The sequence below is a fragment of the Camelus dromedarius genome, chromosome 18 (assembly GCF_036321535.1).
Source record: "Camelus dromedarius isolate mCamDro1 chromosome 18, mCamDro1.pat, whole genome shotgun sequence".
Classification (NCBI taxonomy): domain Eukaryota; kingdom Metazoa; phylum Chordata; class Mammalia; order Artiodactyla; family Camelidae; genus Camelus; species Camelus dromedarius.
Window position 1 is genome coordinate 28,677,826 of NC_087453.1, and position 20,883 is coordinate 28,698,708.

A 20,883-nucleotide genomic window follows, 5' to 3' on the forward strand; every position below is an offset into this window, starting at 1 on the left:
AATCCCTTTTATACCTTTTCATTGGTAAAAGCCTTCAGATCAGTTTAACATCTTTGGAACAGGGGAGTAGAGTAGGAGTCTTTAGCCATGAATCAAGCGTTCCTTGAATTTCGCCTTCCAGATTTTAATCATTTTTTTTCTCAGTAGTGGTGGCTACATCATTGTTTTGTACTGCTTGTAACCACCGGGGATGGGAACATTTATCTCTGGTTCACATCATCATGATGTTATACATAATTTTATAGCAACTCATTTGCATTCCCCAAGATCATAAAGAAACCATTCTTGTTACTCAAGAAACAAATTTAAGAAATCATCTGAGTTTCCAGTAGCATGATGGGAAAAAGGCAAACATTTATTTTTATTTGCAAGTGCAGTTTCTGCCAGTAGTGCTCACAAAACCTCTTAAGCTACAGTAACTTTTGGTAAACTCAATGAATACTTTAAAAAATATCCAGTGATAAGAAAATTACAGAAAAATTTCCATTACACTGTCGAAAATGTTTGGAATCCAAAATCCACTATTTTCTGCAATGATTTTTAATATTTGCTCTGGTTAAAAAAGATTTTCTTTTCCCCCTTCTTTCTATTTCTACATAGTCCTGATTAAATTAGTACAATCTGCTCCATGAACTTTTAAGACTGCCATTTTCTGGATTTAGAGTATTTTCATTCTTACATATTTATATTAATATTTTACATAAAACATTAATTCGTTGTGTTTTATGAAACAAAATTATAGATCCTATTTATGATGAGGCATTTCCAGTTTGGGAAAAACTGAAAATCTAATCAGTAGAAGGTCATTTTATGCCTTTTTTTTCCTTTTTAACTATAATAAATAATTAGCAACCTATTAATTACAAACATTTGTAATTATGCTTAGAGCAACCAGAGCATTTTCACAAATTTAAATTCGTTATTTGTTACAGTATGCGAAGTCATTAAGAAAAGCCTCTGGTTTTCCAGTTTGGTAACAAATGGCTTTTTGTTTGATGCATAATTGATAGAAACTAATGATGACTATGTAGCTCTTCCAGAGTTTTAAAGGCAAATCTATATTGGCCTACAGTTAACATGCAAATTCATCCAACAAGCAACACAAAATGTATTGTAGTAGTCATTCATTTTTATCAACATTCTAGTCAGCAGCACAACTCGCCTATGTCGGAAACACATAACATGGTCACAACTGAATTCGGATCACACCTGGTAAATACCCTCTTCCTAATTCACCCTCTAGAGTCCGGACTTCCAGCATGATACATAAACAGTAGCAATTAATACTGTGGTACAAAGGTACTTACAGACAAGAGTTTGGTGCGCCAGCGTACAGAGTTTTGAAAACAGTGACAAACAAAACCAAACCTCTTGCCCTGTTCTCTCCCTTTTCCCTTTGTGAGACTGGAATTCTCACAGCCTGATTGAAACATTCAGTTTGGGAAACTGAGTCTAAATGATCCTAGCACTAAAACTGTTCCTCGGTAGGGGGTGGGGGGAGGATTTGGCCACAAGGGGACATCGTAGCCACTTACTAGAGGGTACTCGGGGAGACATCCCGCTGTGCAAAAGATGCACTGCTACTAATAGGCCTGAAAGAAAATGTGATTTTTTCCCCCAAAATATTTAGCTTTATCCCAAGAAGTAGTTTTGGTGGTATACTGTGGCTCAAATTTTATTTTACTATTTTTGGTTGGATAAATGAAATGTGCACCACCATCACCATCACCATCACTCTTAAGTCTTCTTCCATCACATAAGACACTTGTTAAGATAAGAAAGATATTCTACTAAAGCTGACGGTGATTGAGAGTCATTCGGTATTCAAAGTTCCTAAAGAATCGTTGGTTCTCTGAAAGGGATAAAAAAGTAGGAAAGACTTTGTTCAAACTCTTGCTAGTAAACAAGTTGTACTTCAACTGATACAATGGCTACGTGACATCAAAGTACTATAAATTATCAAAACTATCGTACAGAAAAATTACAAATTCATTGCAAAATACATTACACTGCTACCATTAAGAAAAAGTGCTTTTTGTTTTCCTTTCTTTTTTTTTTTTTTGCCAGAAAAGTATTCTTTCAATATAGAAAATCCTACGCGTTACCCTGCATGTGGCTAGGATATATCGTAACGGAGTTTGTACTGAGTCCTTCTGATTTGCTGGATGAAGGGCTAAAAAATATAATAATGACTTGTTAAACCCATGTTCCAGATGACCATGCCAGCTGTCAGTGGAGAGATGCCTGTTTAAGACACAAGAAGATGCCCTAGTCTGCTGAACCCTGCCAGTCATCACGCGGTCCCACTGGTCAGCTGGTCTGGAATACACAGGCCTTTTGCACGCTCTCTGAATTATTCTCATGTCCTCATCTAGCTTCGTCACCTGTGTGAACCTCTGCTCAGTGATGCCTGTATTGTCTCATGAGGGGAACAATGCAAGATGGTGGACCTGCCAACTTCAGGAATGGATGCCCGAGGAGCTCCTGGGCTGTGGCTCTTTGAGAGGGTTCCCTCACCAGCATCAGGTCTAGGAACCCCCGGAGCACTGAAGAAACCTGTGAAGACACAAGATACCACCCTGAGGACTAACATAGAAACCCCACTCAGTTCCCCTAAAATGCTTTCCCTGCAAATTCCCAGGAAAGTCATTCTATCCACAACATCAAACTCTAGAAAGCCAGCTTGAGGAGAAAGATGTTACGGAAGCAAAAGCAGATATTGCCTTTCTTAGCACGTGATGTCCTCACCTTCTTCAAGTCTGAAGTATAGGAGTAAATGACGGTACAACAAAGAGTGACTATTTAGTAAATAAAGTGATAACGGTAATAATAGTGACAGTAGCAGCTATTATGAAGCGCCTACTGTGTGTAGGCGCTGATCACATGTGTTTGATGTAGCGTGGTACAAACACAGAGTGAGTTTTACTTTTCTAACAACTGCAGCCATCTGGGCTTTGTGGAATCCTTTTCTTGAAGAGAAACAGACTTCTGTAATTAATTTCTCATAATTTACTTTTTGAAGTATAGCTTACATATGTTCACATGCATAAATATTAAGAGTACATTTTACACTAGTTTTAATTTTTTTCTTTTTTTAATTGAAGTACAGTTGATTTATAACGTTGTGTTAGTTTCTGGTGCACTATAGTAGTTTTCTTAAACACGTATTTACTCCCGCCCCTATCAAAATAGAGAATATTTCCATCTTCAGGAGCCTATCTAGGGCCCTCTTCTGGTCAATACCCACCTCCCTACAAAGGCTCACCACTATCCCGACTTCTAAGAACATAAATTAACTTTACCTGATTTTGTTCTTTATAGAAATGGAATCATACTCTTTCAACCCCTTTCTGTCTGCATTCTTCCACTCAACAATGTGTCTGTGAGATTCACCCTTGAAATGTGTGGCAAAAGTTATCGCATTTTCAATTCTGTGTAGTATTCGCTGCTGAATTATACCACATAGTATTTATCCATTTGAAAAATAGTCTTGGATGGTTTCTAGTTTGGGTTTTGTTTTTTTTTTTTTTTTAATTCAAGTATAGTCGATTTACAATGTTGTGTTAATTTTTGGTGCACAACAGAGTGATTCAGATATATATATATATATTCCTTTTCATTTTTTTTCATTATAGACCATTATAAGGTATTGAATATAGATTCCTGTGCTATACAGTAGGAACTTGTTTTTTATCTATTTTATATATATATGTCAATATCTACGAATCTCAAACTCCCAATTTATCCCTCCGCCCCTCCCCCTTGGTACCCATAAGTTTATTTCCTATGTTCCTGTTTTTGACCGTTAGGATGAGATCAGCGTTTGTCCATGACTTTGAAGAACATCACACTCATGTGTGTTGGGTGTGAGAACTATTTGACTATTTGATACCATGGCTATTTTAGCCACTTTTAATTGTTTAAACTGAGTCCAGTGCAGTAAAAGTTTCAACCTCCTGTTCAATTCAAGCAGTCTCCCCCTTTTGTTTGCAAGTCCACACAGCCTATCTGAGTGATTCTACTGGGGTTCTGCCCTAAGGTTTAGGGGTGAGGGAAGAGGAGATGCTACAATTACAAATTATTCCCCCATCTCCCCAAGGGCAGCCTCACCCCCTCTCTTACTGTCAGGAGGCGGATGGGAGGGGAGGTGTGTGGGGTCAGTGTTTATAGTTTATATGGCACATCTCAGCAAGCTTGGCCCCCAGGGGTGGGCCCCACAGTGGTGGTTCTTCTACCGAGCATCATTTTTGCTGAGCTTGGCCCTACCTGGCAATCCTTGGCAAGGAAAGACCCTACTTGGTCCCTTAACCATGTTCCTTGTTGCCCTGCATGATCTGGCCCCTGCCTACCCCCTCCTTCACCCTTTCCACTTGCTCACCTCACTCAGGCTGAGGGTCTTCGCACTGCTCCTGCCTCTGCCTGAGACGTTTTCCCCGCAGATCTCTGCCTGCTTTGCTCCTTCTTTCCCATCAGGCTCCAGGCCACATAGATCCCTCCCCAGAAAGAGCGTCCTTTGTTCCTCAACCAGAGGTAGCTCCCAGTCCCCTTTCGCACATGCTCCAACACTGTTTTTTTTTTTTTTCTAACCCTGTTTTATTCACTTCGTAGCATGTGCCACTCTCTGAAATTTTTTTATCCATCCATTTGTCTGTAGTTTATTATCTGCCTCCCCAACTAGAATAAAACCTCTATGAGAGTCAGGAAATCTGGGGTCTTGCGCTGCGATGTCCTGGCAGTTTGGGCAAGCAATGGGCTCTGGATGAAGTGGGGTGAGTGGAGCACCGATCTACTCCTCTAGCCGACCCTACAGAGAGGAGCTGGGTGCCCCCATTTTACAGATGAACTTCAGAGACTGAGAGGCTGATTCACGTACCCAGTGAATGAACAAGAGGAGGGAACAGAGATTGGAATCCAAGCGACTCATATTCCAAAGTCCATGCCTGTGAGCCAGGATCCACTCCTGGGAGAGGTCAATCTTTAAAACTACACTGAAGAATGATTTTGAACTTCAGCAGTGGCTGCTGCTTCTCACCTTGTGCAGGTCCTTCACTCTTGGAGGTAAGCTGTCCCGGATCCGCCGCATGGCCTGGAGGGGAGGCTCGTTGAAGTAGGGGGGCTCGCCATCAATCATCTCTATCACCATGATCCCGAGGGACCAGATGTCCACCTGTTAGGACAACCCACTGATTATCTCAGGCAAGGAGAATGTCCCAAAACGTTGGCTGTGTCCAGGGAACCCCAAAGATTCATACTTATCTGTAAATTAATGTGATATTTGTAACCTTTCAAAATTGACAATTCAGATTTACAGTGACCCAGTGTTTGCTAATGGCCTGTGCTTGCTTTTTAAAGGCAACTTCAATGAAGATTCCGACAATGAGATACAGTGAATGTTTTAATACTCTGAAGTTTAGAACTTCTTTTTTTTTTTTTTTTTAACTCTGGTAACTCAGGTGATTCACGGTCTATCAGGGCAGATGAGAAAACCATCCAAAGTTTTATGTTTTGGACAGAGAAGTAGTTGCATTAAACCATTAAAAAAATAAGAAAAGATTTTTGACATATTCACAACAAACCGCAAAGAGCTACACTGCACTACACAATAGATCCTGATTCTTTCATTAATTTGATTTTTAAGAACAGTTCTTTGCCCCCGCCTTTGGGGTTCTTTCGTTTGTGTGTTATCACTTTGAAGCAGCCTGCACAAAATCCTGCTATATAAAACCATGTTCCGGGAATGGAGAAAAGGAAAGGGGGAGACGACAAGCCCTCCTTTCTGGGTAAAGAATGGGAAGTCAGGACAAGGTGGAGCCGGAGCTGGGCTATAAATTCTCTGGTACAGTTGCATCCCTTTTACAGCCTCATTACCCTTCTTATCAGTCAGCTGCATTCCTGCCATCACCTGCGCAGTGACCTTCACTGAGAATTTATGCTCTCGGGACCACAGCGAGATAAACCAGTTGAGTGCTCACCCAAGGGCAAGCAAACATGGGAAAGAGAGCAGAGTCCGCCTTAACTCTGCCACTGTCCTTCGCTCATTGGTCCATGCCTTTTCCTCTCTTAGAATTGCCTTCTGCACCATGATGTGTGGAAACATTGTGTGCCCAGGCAAAACCAACCCTTGCCTCCGTGTGTGTGTGTGTGTGTGTGTGTGTGTGTGTGTGTGTGTGTGTGCGTGCGTGCGTGTGTGTGGTCTTGTGAGCCTCAGAGCTTCTGCCCACGCTATTCCCTCCCTAGAAAGCCCTCCTCTGCTTATGTATCCAAACCTTGTCCCTTAACAGATGATGAGCGACAGTTTTCTTTCCAGAGGAAACAAAACATGTGCCATATCTTAAAATGTGTTACGGTACTCGCAGATGATTTCGCCGGTGGGAAAACATTCTTTCTGATCCAAATATTAACCCCAATCTTGTGGAGCTTTCTCTGACCCTCCATCCTCTAAATCATCACACCTGCTCATCTGTGCGTCCCCGGCCGCATCGCCTTGTTTTGTGTGCACCTGGCACTGAGGGAGAGATGTGAGTCAGAGTGATTCTGCTCCAATGTCCGCTGAGGACCTCAGTAAACACTCCTGGATCAATGCTGTGGCAACAGCCTCCGTGGTGGCCAGTCTCCCTTCTGCCACAAACTGCTTGGTGACAAGTCCAGTGAAATGTGGAGTTGAAAGTCATCACCCTGATCTCCTGTGGTCATTAATTATCTCGGAACCACTGTATCCCCGAGCTTGCCTGGGTCCTGCCACTCCCGATGACTGTCACCCCCTTACCTCTGTCCCATAAGGCAGCCTAGAAATCACCTCAGGTGCCATCCAGTAGGGTGTGCCAACCAGTGATTTCCTCTTCGGCACCTCTTTGGAAACTTGAGCACAGAAACCAAAGTCAGACAACTTTATCTGAAAAGGAAAGGGATACAACAAACTAACATTGAAGAATCCTGGCTCCAGATGTAGAAACATAGAAAGAGTTTCAAATTCAAAACAAAATCGCTTCATTATTAACAGGCCTTAGAAATACTGCGGGAGGAGCTAACAGACCCTTTTACTGGAAAGACACAATCCATTTTAATGAAAAAAAAAAAAACAAAAAAAAAAAACAAAAAACAAACAACAAAAAAACCTCTCGTGGCTCCACCAGGGTTGACTTGCAAACGTTTAACTCCAGAAAGCAAAAATTTACGAGACATGCAAAACAACAAATTCATTACAATTCCAACCTACTACTTTAATTTTGCGTGAGAGATGATGCTTTAGTGTAAGTCAACTGGTATTCTCAATGCAAGTTTTGTACAAACTGCTGCAGTTTAGGGTTTTTGTTTTCTTGTTTTTCTTTTGCACTGAACACGTTTAGCTTTCTAAGTACCATGAGATGATTCAAACAACCAACCTCATTTCTATGTCTGAATTATTGAAAGACCCCATTTATAAAGAATGCTGAGATACCACTTTAAGTACCAGCTCCCCTTTTTTTTTGGTTTTCCTCCTTTGCTCCAAGACAACTGAGGTTGCCAAAGTAAACATCAATGCAAGTGGAAATATGGGCATAGAAACTGGGTGTTAGCACTTGGTTACCAGGGTTTAAGGTGGTCATCTTAATTATACAATGTGTATATACCTATATATATATGTTATTTATCTTAGATGTCACCAGAAAGAAAAACTCCCTGAAAACTCTTGCACACAGCTTTTAAGAGTACTCTTTAAGAACATACTGTACCCTTAGGGACCCTGTCAGTGTATGTATCCCAGGTGACCTGTTAGTGCTCAGTGGTCCAGGAAGCAGACGAAGCCATCACGCCAAGGCAGGGACCAGCAAGAAACAGGAAGATGGATCCCATCTCTTTCACCCCGAGGTCCCATAACCCACATTATCTCCTACTCTCCTAGTCTCCCTCCGGAGGGAGACAGGGGTGGGAGGTGGGGAGGAAGAGTAGATTGTGGCCAAATCTGACAGACTGAGATTTTAAAGGTAATAATGTGGTTGAACTCTGATAGACAATGTTTAAATTATTGAAGTAGAAGCAGACTACATTTAATTGAATAAAAATAGACTTAAATAAATTCTATTCAGTGGAGTTTTGTGAAGAAGTCTAGGTTAGTTTTAAGAAACAGAGAAACTGTAATTGTGTGTGTATGGTAATTTCCAAAGCTCGAGTGTGAGTAAATGTGCAAGCTTACCACACAGATAGTAGAGGAGGAACAGTTTTGCCAATGTATTTTGTTTGCCTGTAAAGTTAAGAAACCTGGATGATTAAGGAGGTGATCAGCATTTTGGTATTGGCAGTTTTAATTTCAGTATCTCTAGTGTGGCTTTCCTTTTCCAGGCATTAAAAAAAAAAAAAAAAAAAAGAAAGAAAGAAAGATCCCAAACCTGACAGACTAATAATTATCTCCCTGACAAAATGTAAGATGAGAAATTGAAACTCGACACTCGGCAGCTACGCTTGTTCTTCTGCTGTAGGAGTTTAAGTGCTTCGGCATGATTTTTTTCACTCATCCAAGTACATAAAAGAGACAATTTTCTAAAAGAACATAATTGCACGCAACATTCCTCCAAATAAATTTGCAAGTAGATAATGAGAACTCAAGGAATGAGTATAATAAAGCATGGTAGGCAGTTCTTAAAAGGAAACCACACAGACTTCACACTGAGCTTTATTGTAGATAGGATTGTACAACGCGGGTACTTAGAAAACTGCCTTTGTCTCGCTAAGGCAGTCAGGCTAAGAGAACTGAAGGGAGCACATTGCCCGTCCCCTAAGAGGAGGTGATGTAGTTGATTCCAAAGGGGCCAGACAAGGAACTAGAGCTTAGAGCTCAGACAAAGCTGCTACTTAAACTTGAGGTCTTACCCATCTTAATGCATCCTGGCTAGGAATCGGGGGCCCCACAAAAACATGCAAGAGGGGGAGCCAAAGAGAGTCTACCCACAAGACAGCTACAAGTGTAAAATAGAATGTCAGACTCTCATTTTGTAAATTGCCTATGTTCTAAAGAATTCTTGCGTCTGCTGCAGGTTTTTGCTATGGCAGAACGATGGATGCTTTCATGCTTGGTTCCTGGGCACTCACTATAAGCCAGTGGTACTCAAGTGTGTAGCATCAGCATCCCACGGGAACTTGTCAGAGATATACCCAGCCTGACTGAATTAGAATCTCTGAGGGTGGGGTCTAGGAATCTGTTTTTGCCCAAGTCTCCAGGGGTTTTGATGTTCTGTGTTAAGAAGAACAGTGACCCAGGGCCAAAGAAATAGATGTAATAGAAGGGACCAGACCGATGACGGTGCTTCCAGTTGAAGACCCACTTCTTCAGCAGCCAAACCCAAGAGGAGAGGGAAGGTATCATAGTGGCTGAGCTGGATCAGCGTAGAGCCTCGCCAGCCCCTCTGCCATTTGACAGACTGCAGAGAACTTGCTAAGGCTGTACAGTGGTATTAGGGGGAGACTGAACCCTGGGTCCCCTGACTTCTCATGCTGTGCTCCCTGAATTAGAAAAAGTAACCTCTGTGGAGGGGGAGTTTGGGTGTATCTCAGGGTCTATCTTATTTGAGGAGAAAGGAATTCTCTCCAAAGCAATGAATTCTCTACAGGAATGAATTTAAGCAAGCTATTTAACATGCCCAAGTCTCTGTTTATTCATGAAGAGCTTTTTGGAGATAATCTTTAGGTCTTCTTCTAACTGTAGAAGTCTAGTAATTTGAGAGCCAACAAAACTCAAGTGCTTAAGAGAGATAGGAAAATTAGGACCAATGCATTAGACGTGAAGATGGGGACAATGGGAAACTAGAGGCACATGACCTTAGTAAAGAGATACTGACTTCCAGTTGATTGTAAAGGGCCCAGTAAAGAGGATGTGGAACACCCCAAGGCTCTGCTTGCCAGTCTAGGGCCCCTTCCTTATCCTTTAACCCTCACTTCAAATTCTGTGGGAGAAAGGACACACACTCATTCATTGTTTCTGGGCACTGTATCAGTTTGGGCTCCCTTCCCCCAGAAGCAAATGTTGAGAAAAGGATTCAGTGTAAGTCATTTACTGAGGGGATAAGGAAACATTAGCAGTGAAATCAGTAAGTACAACAGGAAAGGAAAGGCAGTCAGTCAAGGGTTAATCACCAAGTAAATTCTCACTGTGGAAACTAGAGCTTAATCCTGCTGAGGACATCTGGGAGACTGTGTAGGTGTGCCTCAGAGCTATTCCAACCAAGGGTGAGAGAGCTGGGGTATTTATACACCAAATCCCATCACTTTTTCAATGTTGCTTCTGGGTATCATGGATATTAATTTCCTGAAATTTCTACTCCGCTTTGTACTGAGGTTGCAGGCAACAGGGGTCAGAGAAAGTCCCCAAGCAAAGAGTTGCAGGTGGTGGCATTTGGAGGTGGAGATAGTAAAATGGGGAAGCCTCCTGAAGAAGTGGGTGGGACACCAACAACATTTGCACTGTAGTGCTATTCACCCTCCTTACACCACCTCCATTATTGCCCTGTGTGAATTTAGGCACAGTGTTGTCCGATACTTGGATTTTTTTCAAGGGAGACAGGTATCTGAACTTTTATGTGAAATTGCCTAATTCTTAAGTGTGGCAACCAATTTATAGTAAAAGGAAACACCATAAAGATCATTTGTAAATATCCCTTTTCAGTAGGTGCATTGGGTTTAAGAGGTCATGGGTTTGAGTTCCCCTCTAGCCAATGAATTTGATAAAGTTAAACACTCGCTATCTAGTGGTCCCTAAGTATCATCTTTCAGATGCAGGTCCCAGACCAAGGAAAGATTATGGATGAATATACTCAACCCTTAATTGCAAGGGCTGGGGGACTGCCTTCTCTCTGAGCATCTACTTTGTACGTGGTTTACTTACAGTTTTATGCCAATTACTTCACATAATTCTTGCAACCACTCTAGGACAGGCTATTTATTTTCCCTTTCAAACTCCAAATACCACATTCCCCTTGCTTAACGTAAATTAGTGACTCACTAGATATTATTTCTGCTATGAACAAATAGTGAATGATTTATATTCAGTTGATAGCAACTAATATCCTTTGTAGTCTTTGAAGAGGCCAGAAGGGACTTATCCTTTTAAACCTGAGCAATTCCCTGCCTTTAAAACTTTTTTATTTTGAAATAATTATAGGTTTATAGGAGGCTGCAAAGAAAGGCACATCCAGTCCTCCCTAACGTTAGCATCTTATACAAAATCGCACAGTATCAACACAAAGAAATTGATGTTGGTACAGTTCATAGAGCTTATTCAGATTTTATTAGTTACACATGAACTTGTTTGGGTATGTAATTTGTGTGTGTGTGTGTGTGTGTGTGTGTTTGTCTACTCTGCAATTTTATCACACTGTACTCTTGTACAACCACCATCAAAAATCAAGGTACCCAACTGTACCGTCACTGTAAAATGACGGTGCTTCCTCTGTATGGCCACACACTCCCAGTCTCTAGCCCCAGCAACCACTAATTTGCTGAACATCTCTGTAATTATGTTATTTCATAAATGTTACATAAATGCAATTATGCAGTGTATATCCTTTGGGGATTGGCTTTTTTTCACTCAGCATAATTTCCTTGAGGTTCATCCAAGTCATTCAATGTATCACTTGTGTCACTCATTCATTTTTTCCGTCTGGGTGGTATTGACACATCATAAGTTATTTAATCATTCACCCTCTGAAGGACATTTGGGTGTTTTCAAGTTTGGGGCTATGATGAATAAAACTGCTATAAATTTGCGTGCAAGTTTATGTGTGGAAATAAGTTTCCATTTCTCTGGAATATAGGCCTAAGAGTGTGATTGCTGGGCACATGGTAAGTCCATTTTTAGTTTTGAAAGGAACTGCCTAACCATTTTTCAAAGGGGGTCTAGCATTTTACATCCCTGCCAACAGCAGTGTGTAGATAAGTGTTGCTATCACTATTTTTTGTTTTAGACATTCTTACAGGTCTGTAGTGATATCTCATGGTTTTAATTTGCATTTCTCTAAGGGCTAATGATGCTGAACATCTCCCAACAGGAGGATAACCCAGCACACCTTGTGTGACAGACAATAGTTTCCAAAAATGCCAACAGTAACACTGTCCAGCCCATAAGCTCTTCTTACCACGTGACTCAGCTCGCCTCCCACTGAGGAGGGTTTTCCGTTCCTTCCTCCTGAATCTGGAAGGCCTGTGATTATGGTGGAAGTGACACTGTGACTTTGAGGCTAGGTCATAAAAATGCCATATCCTTCCACTCTGTTTCTTTGGGACACTCAGTCTGGGAATCCAGCCTCCATGCTGTGAGGAAGGCCACGTGGAGAGGCCACATGGCAGGTGCTCTGGTGGACAGGGCCAGCTGAGCATCCAGCCACCAGCCAGCATGAAGGACCTGACATGTGAGTGAGGAAGACGTCTAGAAGCATCATCTAACAAATCAGAGCAGCACTGGCCGGCTGAGCCTGGCCAGCTCTCAGAGCTATGTGAAAATGTAAAATGACTTTTGACTTAAGACTCTAAGCATTGGGGTGATTTGTTATAATGACAATAAATAAATGAAAATGTCTTCTGCACTATAACATGCTATAAAAGCTCTAACAGATTAGTATAAGCTATACTCTCAGCCTTTTCTTGGAGTAGCTACACTCCAGTTCTGCTTTCTTTCTTAAAACAAGCAAACAAACAAAACTTTCTTTTTTCTGTAGAAACTGGAGTCAACATGGTGCCTTGTTCTGAAATGTGGGTGAGTTCACACTGGCCAACAAGGCCAGGAGCCAGGCTTCATTCAACATGGCTGTGTTCTCTCTCCCGGCACCACTCTCATCCCTGACGGCCACAGGCTCCGCCCCCTCACGTGTCTGCTGTCACCACGGCAGGGGCCTTCTCTGACTGCCCTCTACAGACCCACCACCCTCCTTACTCTGCTTAAAATCAATTAATTATAGAAAATTGAGCACTTATCACACCTGTCTGGTGGTGATTTTTTCTGTATATTCATCTGCTTTTTTAAAAGGCTTTTATTTATTTATTTTCAACTAAGGGAGGTAGGAGGTAATTAGGTTTTTACTTATTTATTTATCTTTAATGGGGGCACTGGGGCTTGAACCCAGGACCTTGTGTGTGCTGGGCACGCACTCTACCACTGAGCTACACCCTCCCCACTATTCTTCTGTTTATTATCACACCCCATGCCCCACATAAGCTGAATGAAAGGGGTGATTTCGCTTGGTTCATTCTTAGATCCTAGCACTGCCCTGGCACAGCACAGACATTTAGCTAATATTTCCTGGATGAATGAGTGAGCAAGTCCGTCAGACTGAGAGCACTGATGAAGTGCAAGTCCCTGTGGGTTTTTTTAGATGCGTGGACATGCGAGAAAAGTTTAAAATGGAGATTCTGCCCTCGAGAATGACACTGAATGATCTAATTGCCATTCATATATTGGGGGGAGGGGAGATCTTAGAGTGAGCTGATTCAATAATGAATCATCTTCATCTCACATCTGATTTTGACATCTAATGTGGACTCACAGCACCTACACGGAAAGGAAAGACGCCTACACTGTCAGTCTCCAGAAACAAGGGAAGAGAGCGTGGCTGAACCTGCCCTAATTGCCTGTTTTTTTCCATATGCTCCAGTCCCCAGAGCCAATTTGTGGACCAGTTCAATGCTCCGCAAATTGTGTTCTGAGGTCACGGGACCTCTCGCCCTGGTGCTTTCCTGAGTCAGGCCAGGGGAGGGTTCTATTCCTTTTCTTAGAGTGCCCCAGCTCAATGGGAGATTGTGCAAAATGGCCACACAGTCCTCCCCTCTCTGTATCCACATCCCTTTGGCTGTGACTTTGCATTTTCTCCCATCAAGAGGCAGTGGTGTCTACTTCCCCACCCCCTGCATCTAGGCTTGACCCTGTGACTTACCTTGACCAAAGGGATATTAGCAAACAAGATATAAGCAGAGGGTTTGAGAGTGCTTGTTATGGCTTGCCTTTCTTGCTGCTCTTGGGAACCTTGCCACAGGTACTGAGTGAATAAGCCTGGGGTAGTCAGCTGGGAGGTAAGGGACACCCTGCCCGGTTACTTCCACTGCCTCTGTTGAGAGCCAGTCAACTGCCAGACAAATGAGTGAGGTCATCAACCCCAGGCTGACTGCAAATGTAAGAGTGAGCTCAGCTGAGCTGTCCCAGCTGAGGTCAGTGCAGATGCCGACTCACAGAAGTGTGAGCAAATAAATGGTTCTGGTTTAAAGTCGCTAAGTATTGAGTGGTTTGTTACATAGCAAAAACTGACTGATACATACTCCTGTACCATTTTAAAGAATTCAGCGAGAGCAATGCAAAAAGCAGTACTTAAAACTGCCCATTAAATATATACCAAATGGGTAAATTTTACGCACACACACACATACACACACAAAGTATACATATATTCATGGAAATATGGGAAATGGGATTAGGAGTGATCTTCATTTTATCCTATATACTTTTCTGAAGTTGCTGAATTTTCCACAATAAAATTGACAATCTTTTTAAAACAAAAGAATAAAAGTCAAAGTACTTGGGTGATTTCTTCTGGCTGCCCTCTGACCATTCCTGGGCAAATTCTGATGTGACACAAGGTTCACATGACACAAGCATCTGAGGATGCTTGGTTATAAATGACAGGTGCATTAAAGGAATGGCTAGCTCCATTCATGCCAGGGCTATTATATCTGGTGAGAGTTTCAGGTAGGTTAAAAGGACTAAGTAGCGGAAAACCTATGCTTCAAAACTCTTCCATCTAACTGAGCTTTCCCGGGAATTTCAATTCATTCTTTCCTTGGCTGCTGTATTCTATGTTCTTTTATACCTTGGTGTGGCCGATGAGTTTCAAGTGAATCTCTGGAGTAGGTTACAATAATGAGAAAGGCAGAAATATTGGCTCAGAGAGATGCTAGTGTGACGGCTATCTTCCATTTGTCCTTCCAGATCTATTCTCCCTTCTCTGAGCCCTGGGAGGCCATCCTGTGTTGACTGCCCCTATGGCTTCTGACTGGACTCAGCCAATGGGGAGCACCAATAGGAGATTGGATGGACGGAGCAGAGTGAGATTGGGGAATTTATTGGCCAGGCTCCAATCCTGCAGGTTCACTGTGGTCCAGATTCCACTGAAAATCAGAGCTCCTGCAGGAAGCCCTCTTCACACATCAATCTCTATTTCCAGATGTGAGTAACTAGCTCTGCACCTCACCTCTTCAGGCATGGGGTGATAAGAGCAGTGCTCCATTCTAGAGAACTGCCTTCATCCTCATGACAGGTCCTTATGACTTTTCTGCATCTGCCCACACCTTTATTAAACTCTCCTCGAATTACCCACTGGAGTTTGTCACCTGTTTCCTGCAGGGACTCTGAGAGACACTGCAGACACGCACAGTCACACTAATAGAAAAGGTGTGGCATTTTCTCGCCACCAACCAAAATAAGAACGTGGCAGAAAAATGAAGGAAAAGAAATTTCCATACTTTCTATTACTCCCTACCCTTATTGTTAAGTCAGAAAATTATCCATCACACTTAGTTCACAGAACATTCTGACTAACAGGATGACATAAAGGATGGTCATTTCCTTTCTGTAAGCCTTCTGGGAAGTGCAGTGGGTGACTTGTGACTAAGGAAAATTAGAATTATGAGAAAGAGTCCTTAGGAAGATGATACTCATGACAGATGGCGTGTCAGCGGTAAACCGTGGAGGGGCCAACGTGAAAGTCTTACCCGGCCATCACTTGTCAGTAGGATGGAGTCACTCTTTATGTCCCTGTGAATCACTCCTTGGTCATGAAGGTAGGAGAGTGCTCTCAGAACCGACAGACAGACGGTAGCTATCTGTTCTTCATTCATTCTAGAAAGGAAATAACATTTAAGGAGCTAGGTCAGGTTTAAGACATTTTTGAAATGATCAAGAGAGGTGCCTCCTTGGGTTCCAGTGAGCCAGTCCAAGCTCCCCAGCCCATGTCTGAAAAATCTGCAGGTGAGGAAAAGGAAGTCTCTGCAATCTGATTCCCAGAACCCAAAAGTAAGCCTGGCACTGGGAATGATAGGGGCCAAATGAAAGCCAAAGGAAAGAGACCCCCTTTGGCTGGCTTTTGGGCCATGAGTGCAAATGCATTTCCTTGGATTCTTATAGGTAATTCATCAGTATTGGCAAAACTCCAGGGTCCTACAGAGAGAACACACTGAATAGAGCCAAGGTTCCAGGTGGCAGCTAGGTGACCTTGAGGAAGTCCTTTAACTTCCTTGGGTCTCTTTTTCGTCATCCTGGAAATAGGCACAGCTACCATGCTCTTTAAGGCTGGGCTCAGGCAAAGTGGTCTCTGGATCTCTCAGATTGCCCTCTGGGACTTGCCCGGCCTCTCACCAGCCCTCCCTCGCCCTCCTCCAGGAGCTGGAGGCTTCTGTTCCTCCAGGTCCCTCTGTCAAGAAGGAACCTAGTTAGTTACTAAAAACTCAGCATGAATGGGTGATTCTCTCATAAACAGACCATGGGGATGAGAAAGACAAGCACCACCCTGGATGTGTGCTCCCACGTTTCATCATGGGCTGCACCCTCTAAAGACGGTATTACTGGTTTTAGAGAAGATTGAGGTCAGATGATCTGTCCAAGGTTATACAGTAAGAAAGTGACCAGATCATGATTCAAGTCCCACCTTTCTTTGAGTTCAGAACCCACACTTTCCCACTTCCCTATTGCATCATGCAGCCATTGTAACTCAAAAGGATGGAAACACCGTGGAGGAACCCAGGTGAGAAGAAACAGACAGCCAGGGCTGCTCAGTGTCCTCAAGACGACCCATTCCGGCAGCTGCCTAACTCACCCAAGTGTAAAACCTCCTCCCTCTCTCAGAGATCTCGCGAGGCCCAAATCAGATAGCAAATGTGAAAGACCGTCTCACATAAGCTATCGGGACACGGTCAGGAGGCATACGGGCATCACTGGTCAGAGCCCAAATTTAACGACTGACTCAGCAAGTAATCCCAGGTAACGCTTAGCTCGTCAGGACAAGTAAATAGACGGCCTTGAATCTGTGTTTCAGTCTTGTTGATGCCAGCAAACCCTGACTGAGCAAAACGAGGGTTCAAAGTAAATTCCCAGGAGATAAGCAACTAGGAGACTGTTGAAGGTACAAAGTGGATGAGTGTGAAGAAACATGCCCTTCTCCTGAGGAGGATTCCTACTGCAATAAACTTATCTCATAGGAAGGCAAGTGAGAAGCAATGTTCTTGTCTGAAAGAGAGTGGAAACCTGTATCTTCTGTGTTCTTGGTTTTGTGGTGAGCGGGCTGGTCATTGTGCTGGATCATTTTCAGATGACAATTTTCACAGCTGCCCCAAGCACACGCCTCAGAGGTTTAGAGCATTAGCTGCAGGGACAAGCTCAATTACACCTTAAAATTAATTCAGGACTGAGTAGTATTCCATTGCATATATGTATATGTGTGCATTCCATTGTATATATGTATATGGTATATATGTGTATATATATATATATACCATAACTTCTTTATCCAGTCATCTGTTGATGGACATTTAGGTTGCTTCCATGTCTTCACTGTTTTAAACAGTGCTGATATGCACCAGAAATTAACACAACATTGGTAACTGACTATATTTCAATAAAAAAATTAATTCAGGACCAAGAATCACCACTTTGAACAAAATGCATTTTTCTTGGATTCTATGAGATTTGAGTTATTTGAAGCAGGCATAAAGATTCTTTATAGGTCAACTATAACAAAAATTAATTGACTCAGAGCCCCCATGAGTGACTGAAAGATCACCTCTAGCTGGGCTATGTGGCAAAGTCTACTGATTTTTAATTCAGTGGCTTTGAAAGGTACAGGGCCCTCTGTAGGAAGACTGATGCTTTCCTGCTTCAACAGGGAGGAGCCTGGATGGGGGTAAAGGTGCTTCAGTTCTGGAGTCAACTCCAAATCAAATCCTGCCTCTGTCAGTTATTAAACATGCAATCTTGAGAAAGATGATTTTCACCTCTGGGCAGTAGCTTCACCGCTTGACAGACAGACACATCAACACTGACCTTACAGAGTTAGTGTACAAAGAGCCTGACAGTGCTTGGTGTTTTCCTTTCCCTCTAGAACTACCTGTTTCCTGGAAATCAGTAGGATGTAATTTAACAAGATGCTGGGTAGGGCTAAAACTTCAGTCACATAAGAAACACCTGAGCATCTGGTGAGAGTGTGGATTATTTCAGTTCATCTGGGTGGAGCTTGAGATGCTGCATGTCTAACTAGCCCCTGGGTAATGTTGATGCTGCTGGTCCCCAGACCACACTTTGAGTGGCAAGGGGTTTCATCAGCCAATCAAGCAATCATTCAATAAAAGTACTTATTGACTATCTATTTTAGGGGACTCTCAATGTCCAGCTTAAGGATTTCAAATTCTGAATATTCATGGTGTTCCTTGACATACAGTTTCTTCTTGCTCTCTAGAGCTACTCTGCTTTCAAGGGGAAATTAGTTGACAAAACTAGATGGAGAGAATTAAAAAACACGATGGATTCCAGAGAGGCCAGCTCTTAACTGGATCTGATAGATGGAAATTAAGCATTGAAAAGAATCTTGACAAAGGGTGAGCTCCAGAAAGACAAGTAACTGTCTGAAGCTCCCCAAGCCAAGAAAAAAGTCCCTCCCTTGGACAAATTTAATTAATTGTTTTATAGGTAAGTCACATTTGGCTTATTCTTAGGTCTTCTCAGTACATTTGTTGCTACAATTTGAGATGATCTATATGTATTTTGGGTGGTTGTGCCCTATGGCTGTACCAACAGGAATCTGCCAGCTGAAATGTTGGTGATAAGTGCTCAGTGTCTCCCCTCAGATCCTTTTATTTTTAAGTGGTCCACTGCAGACTCAGACCTGTAGGCAGTCACGACTGAAACACTGCTTCATTTTAGTGGAGACCCAGGAGCATCTTCTTTCCCTCACAGGGGCTCCAAGCGCTTTCTTGCTAGCTTGCTTTCCCCCTATTGTTGCTTTTCTGGATTTACTTTTGATTTGGATGCCATTTCAGTGACATCAGCTAATATCCAATGCCTCTCCTTAATGACAATCCTCTCAATTCTTTGGCATTTTATTTACCAGCAAGAGCAAATTTAAAGTTTCCCAAATGTAATGTGATTTTTATGTCTGTTCCTTTCAACCTCGTTTTTCCAAGTATGGTCCGTGAACTAACAGCACTGGAGTCACCTGGGAGCTCATTAGAATGCAGAGTTTTACGTCCTTCCCTACTGGATCAGGATCTGCATTTTAATAACATCCATGGGTCATATGTGTTATTAAAATAGAGAAGCACTGTCTTAGCACATACTCTTTCATCTACTTTCAATGCCCTTTTCTTCCCACTTGCCTTCTGGTAAACTCCTATGCATCTCTCAAAACCCATTTGGACATCACTGTATACTGAAAATCTTTCTTGACTCTCCCTGATGGAGACATCAGGTATTCTTCTAGGCTACTTACATACTTCTCTAATTCTTCACAGGTGTTATAAAATATTTATTTCTAATCTGTAACTTCCTTGAGGGGATGTGTCTGTACTTTATTCATTTGTATATTTTGTATCCCCAGCTCTTAGGAAGAATCCTGGCAAATAAAAAGCAATCAATAAACACTTGATGAAATGACCACAACTGACACATTAGGAAAGCAAGTAGCTGAGGCAACAGTGGCAATTAAACATTGTTATTTGCAAGAAGATTTAAAAACAGAATTGAAGGGTTTCTTTCTCTTATGTAGTTTGTTACGATGACATAAAACTTTGATCTTCCCACCTGCCCATTCCTTCCCCAGGTACCCTTGGTGGTTTCAACTCACAACAATGGCATAGCAACTCAGGAGAATGAAACTCAGTTTTAGAAATCTATGTAGGAATGGGAAATTCTATGATCTGCCACCAAAACTCCATTCTCAGAAGCTTGCTGACTTAAAACCAATGGGTATCCATGAACTTCCAGAGGGCAGGGAGAATGTGAATTGAATGAATGAACTTTGCATACAAGGTATTGTAATAGGCACCTAGGATTAGAATGTTCATTAGAATGCAGAATATTACGTCTGAAATATCAAGAAAAAGGGCAGGCATGCTCTGAAATAAAACTGCTTACAATTTACGAAGAGTTCATAGAGATAGTCACTGAGGCTGCACCCTGGAGGAGAATAATAAACGCCTTGAATTATGTGTCTGGATAATAAAGAAACGTACCTGGTATGAGTAACGATGTCTGTCAAGGCACCGCCTTCTAGAAATTCCATGACCACCCAGAGCTCATCACTGACAAGGTAGCTGTTGTACATGTCGACCACGTTGTCATGGTGATAATCCCGCATTATCACAACCTGGCCAAAATGGAAGGATACTGCTTGACTTGGAGCAGTGAAATTTGGCAGTTTGTTTTCTTGTGGCTACATTTGTGCCAGGAGTTCAACTGATTACTGATGGGGGAGGTGGATTTATTCAGAAGTCAATTACAGGCAAAGGGACAGCATTCAGGGTAGCTGGTAGGGAGGGAGGGAATCAAGTTAGTAAATTCAGAGAAAATGGCAAGTCAACCAGACGCTGGGTTGGTGGAACATAAGGAGTGAAAACGCGCAGAACCATGGCAAGGTTCGCACTCACAAGGGGGAGTTTAGTTGACCATTCTGGGGGATATGATCAGATATCCCATGGGTTGCCCTTAAAACACACTGTCTGTCCATAGTCTGCTGTTGGTTAACTGGGCAAAAGGGCCAATCCAACTCAAGGTAAGCGAGTCTCACAAGCAGACAAAGTAAATTACTAGGTTACTTGGGCTGGGGCCGCATGAGACAACTCAACTTCTTGGTAGGTCTGGGTTGAGTCTGTGAGAGGTTTGGGCTG

General features: G+C 42.4%; 1 protein-coding gene across 2 annotated transcripts in view; it reads right to left on the reverse strand.

Moving 5' to 3' along the window:
- Positions 1-334: 334 nt before the first annotated feature.
- Positions 335-20,883, reverse strand: part of PAK5 (p21 (RAC1) activated kinase 5) — a 246,834-nt gene continuing 226,285 nt past the window's right edge. For both annotated transcript variants that reach the window (XM_064475876.1, XM_031434244.2), the window contains 5 exons: positions 20,230-20,363; positions 15,724-15,850; positions 6,767-6,892; positions 5,033-5,167; positions 335-2,556 (listed from right to left, as the gene is read on the reverse strand). In XM_064475876.1, the coding sequence (XP_064331946.1) occupies positions 2,401-2,556; positions 5,033-5,167; positions 6,767-6,892; positions 15,724-15,850; positions 20,230-20,363 (678 nt within the window). In that variant the 3' untranslated portion in view covers positions 335-2,400. The remainder of the gene's footprint in view (positions 2,557-5,032; positions 5,168-6,766; positions 6,893-15,723; positions 15,851-20,229; positions 20,364-20,883) is intronic.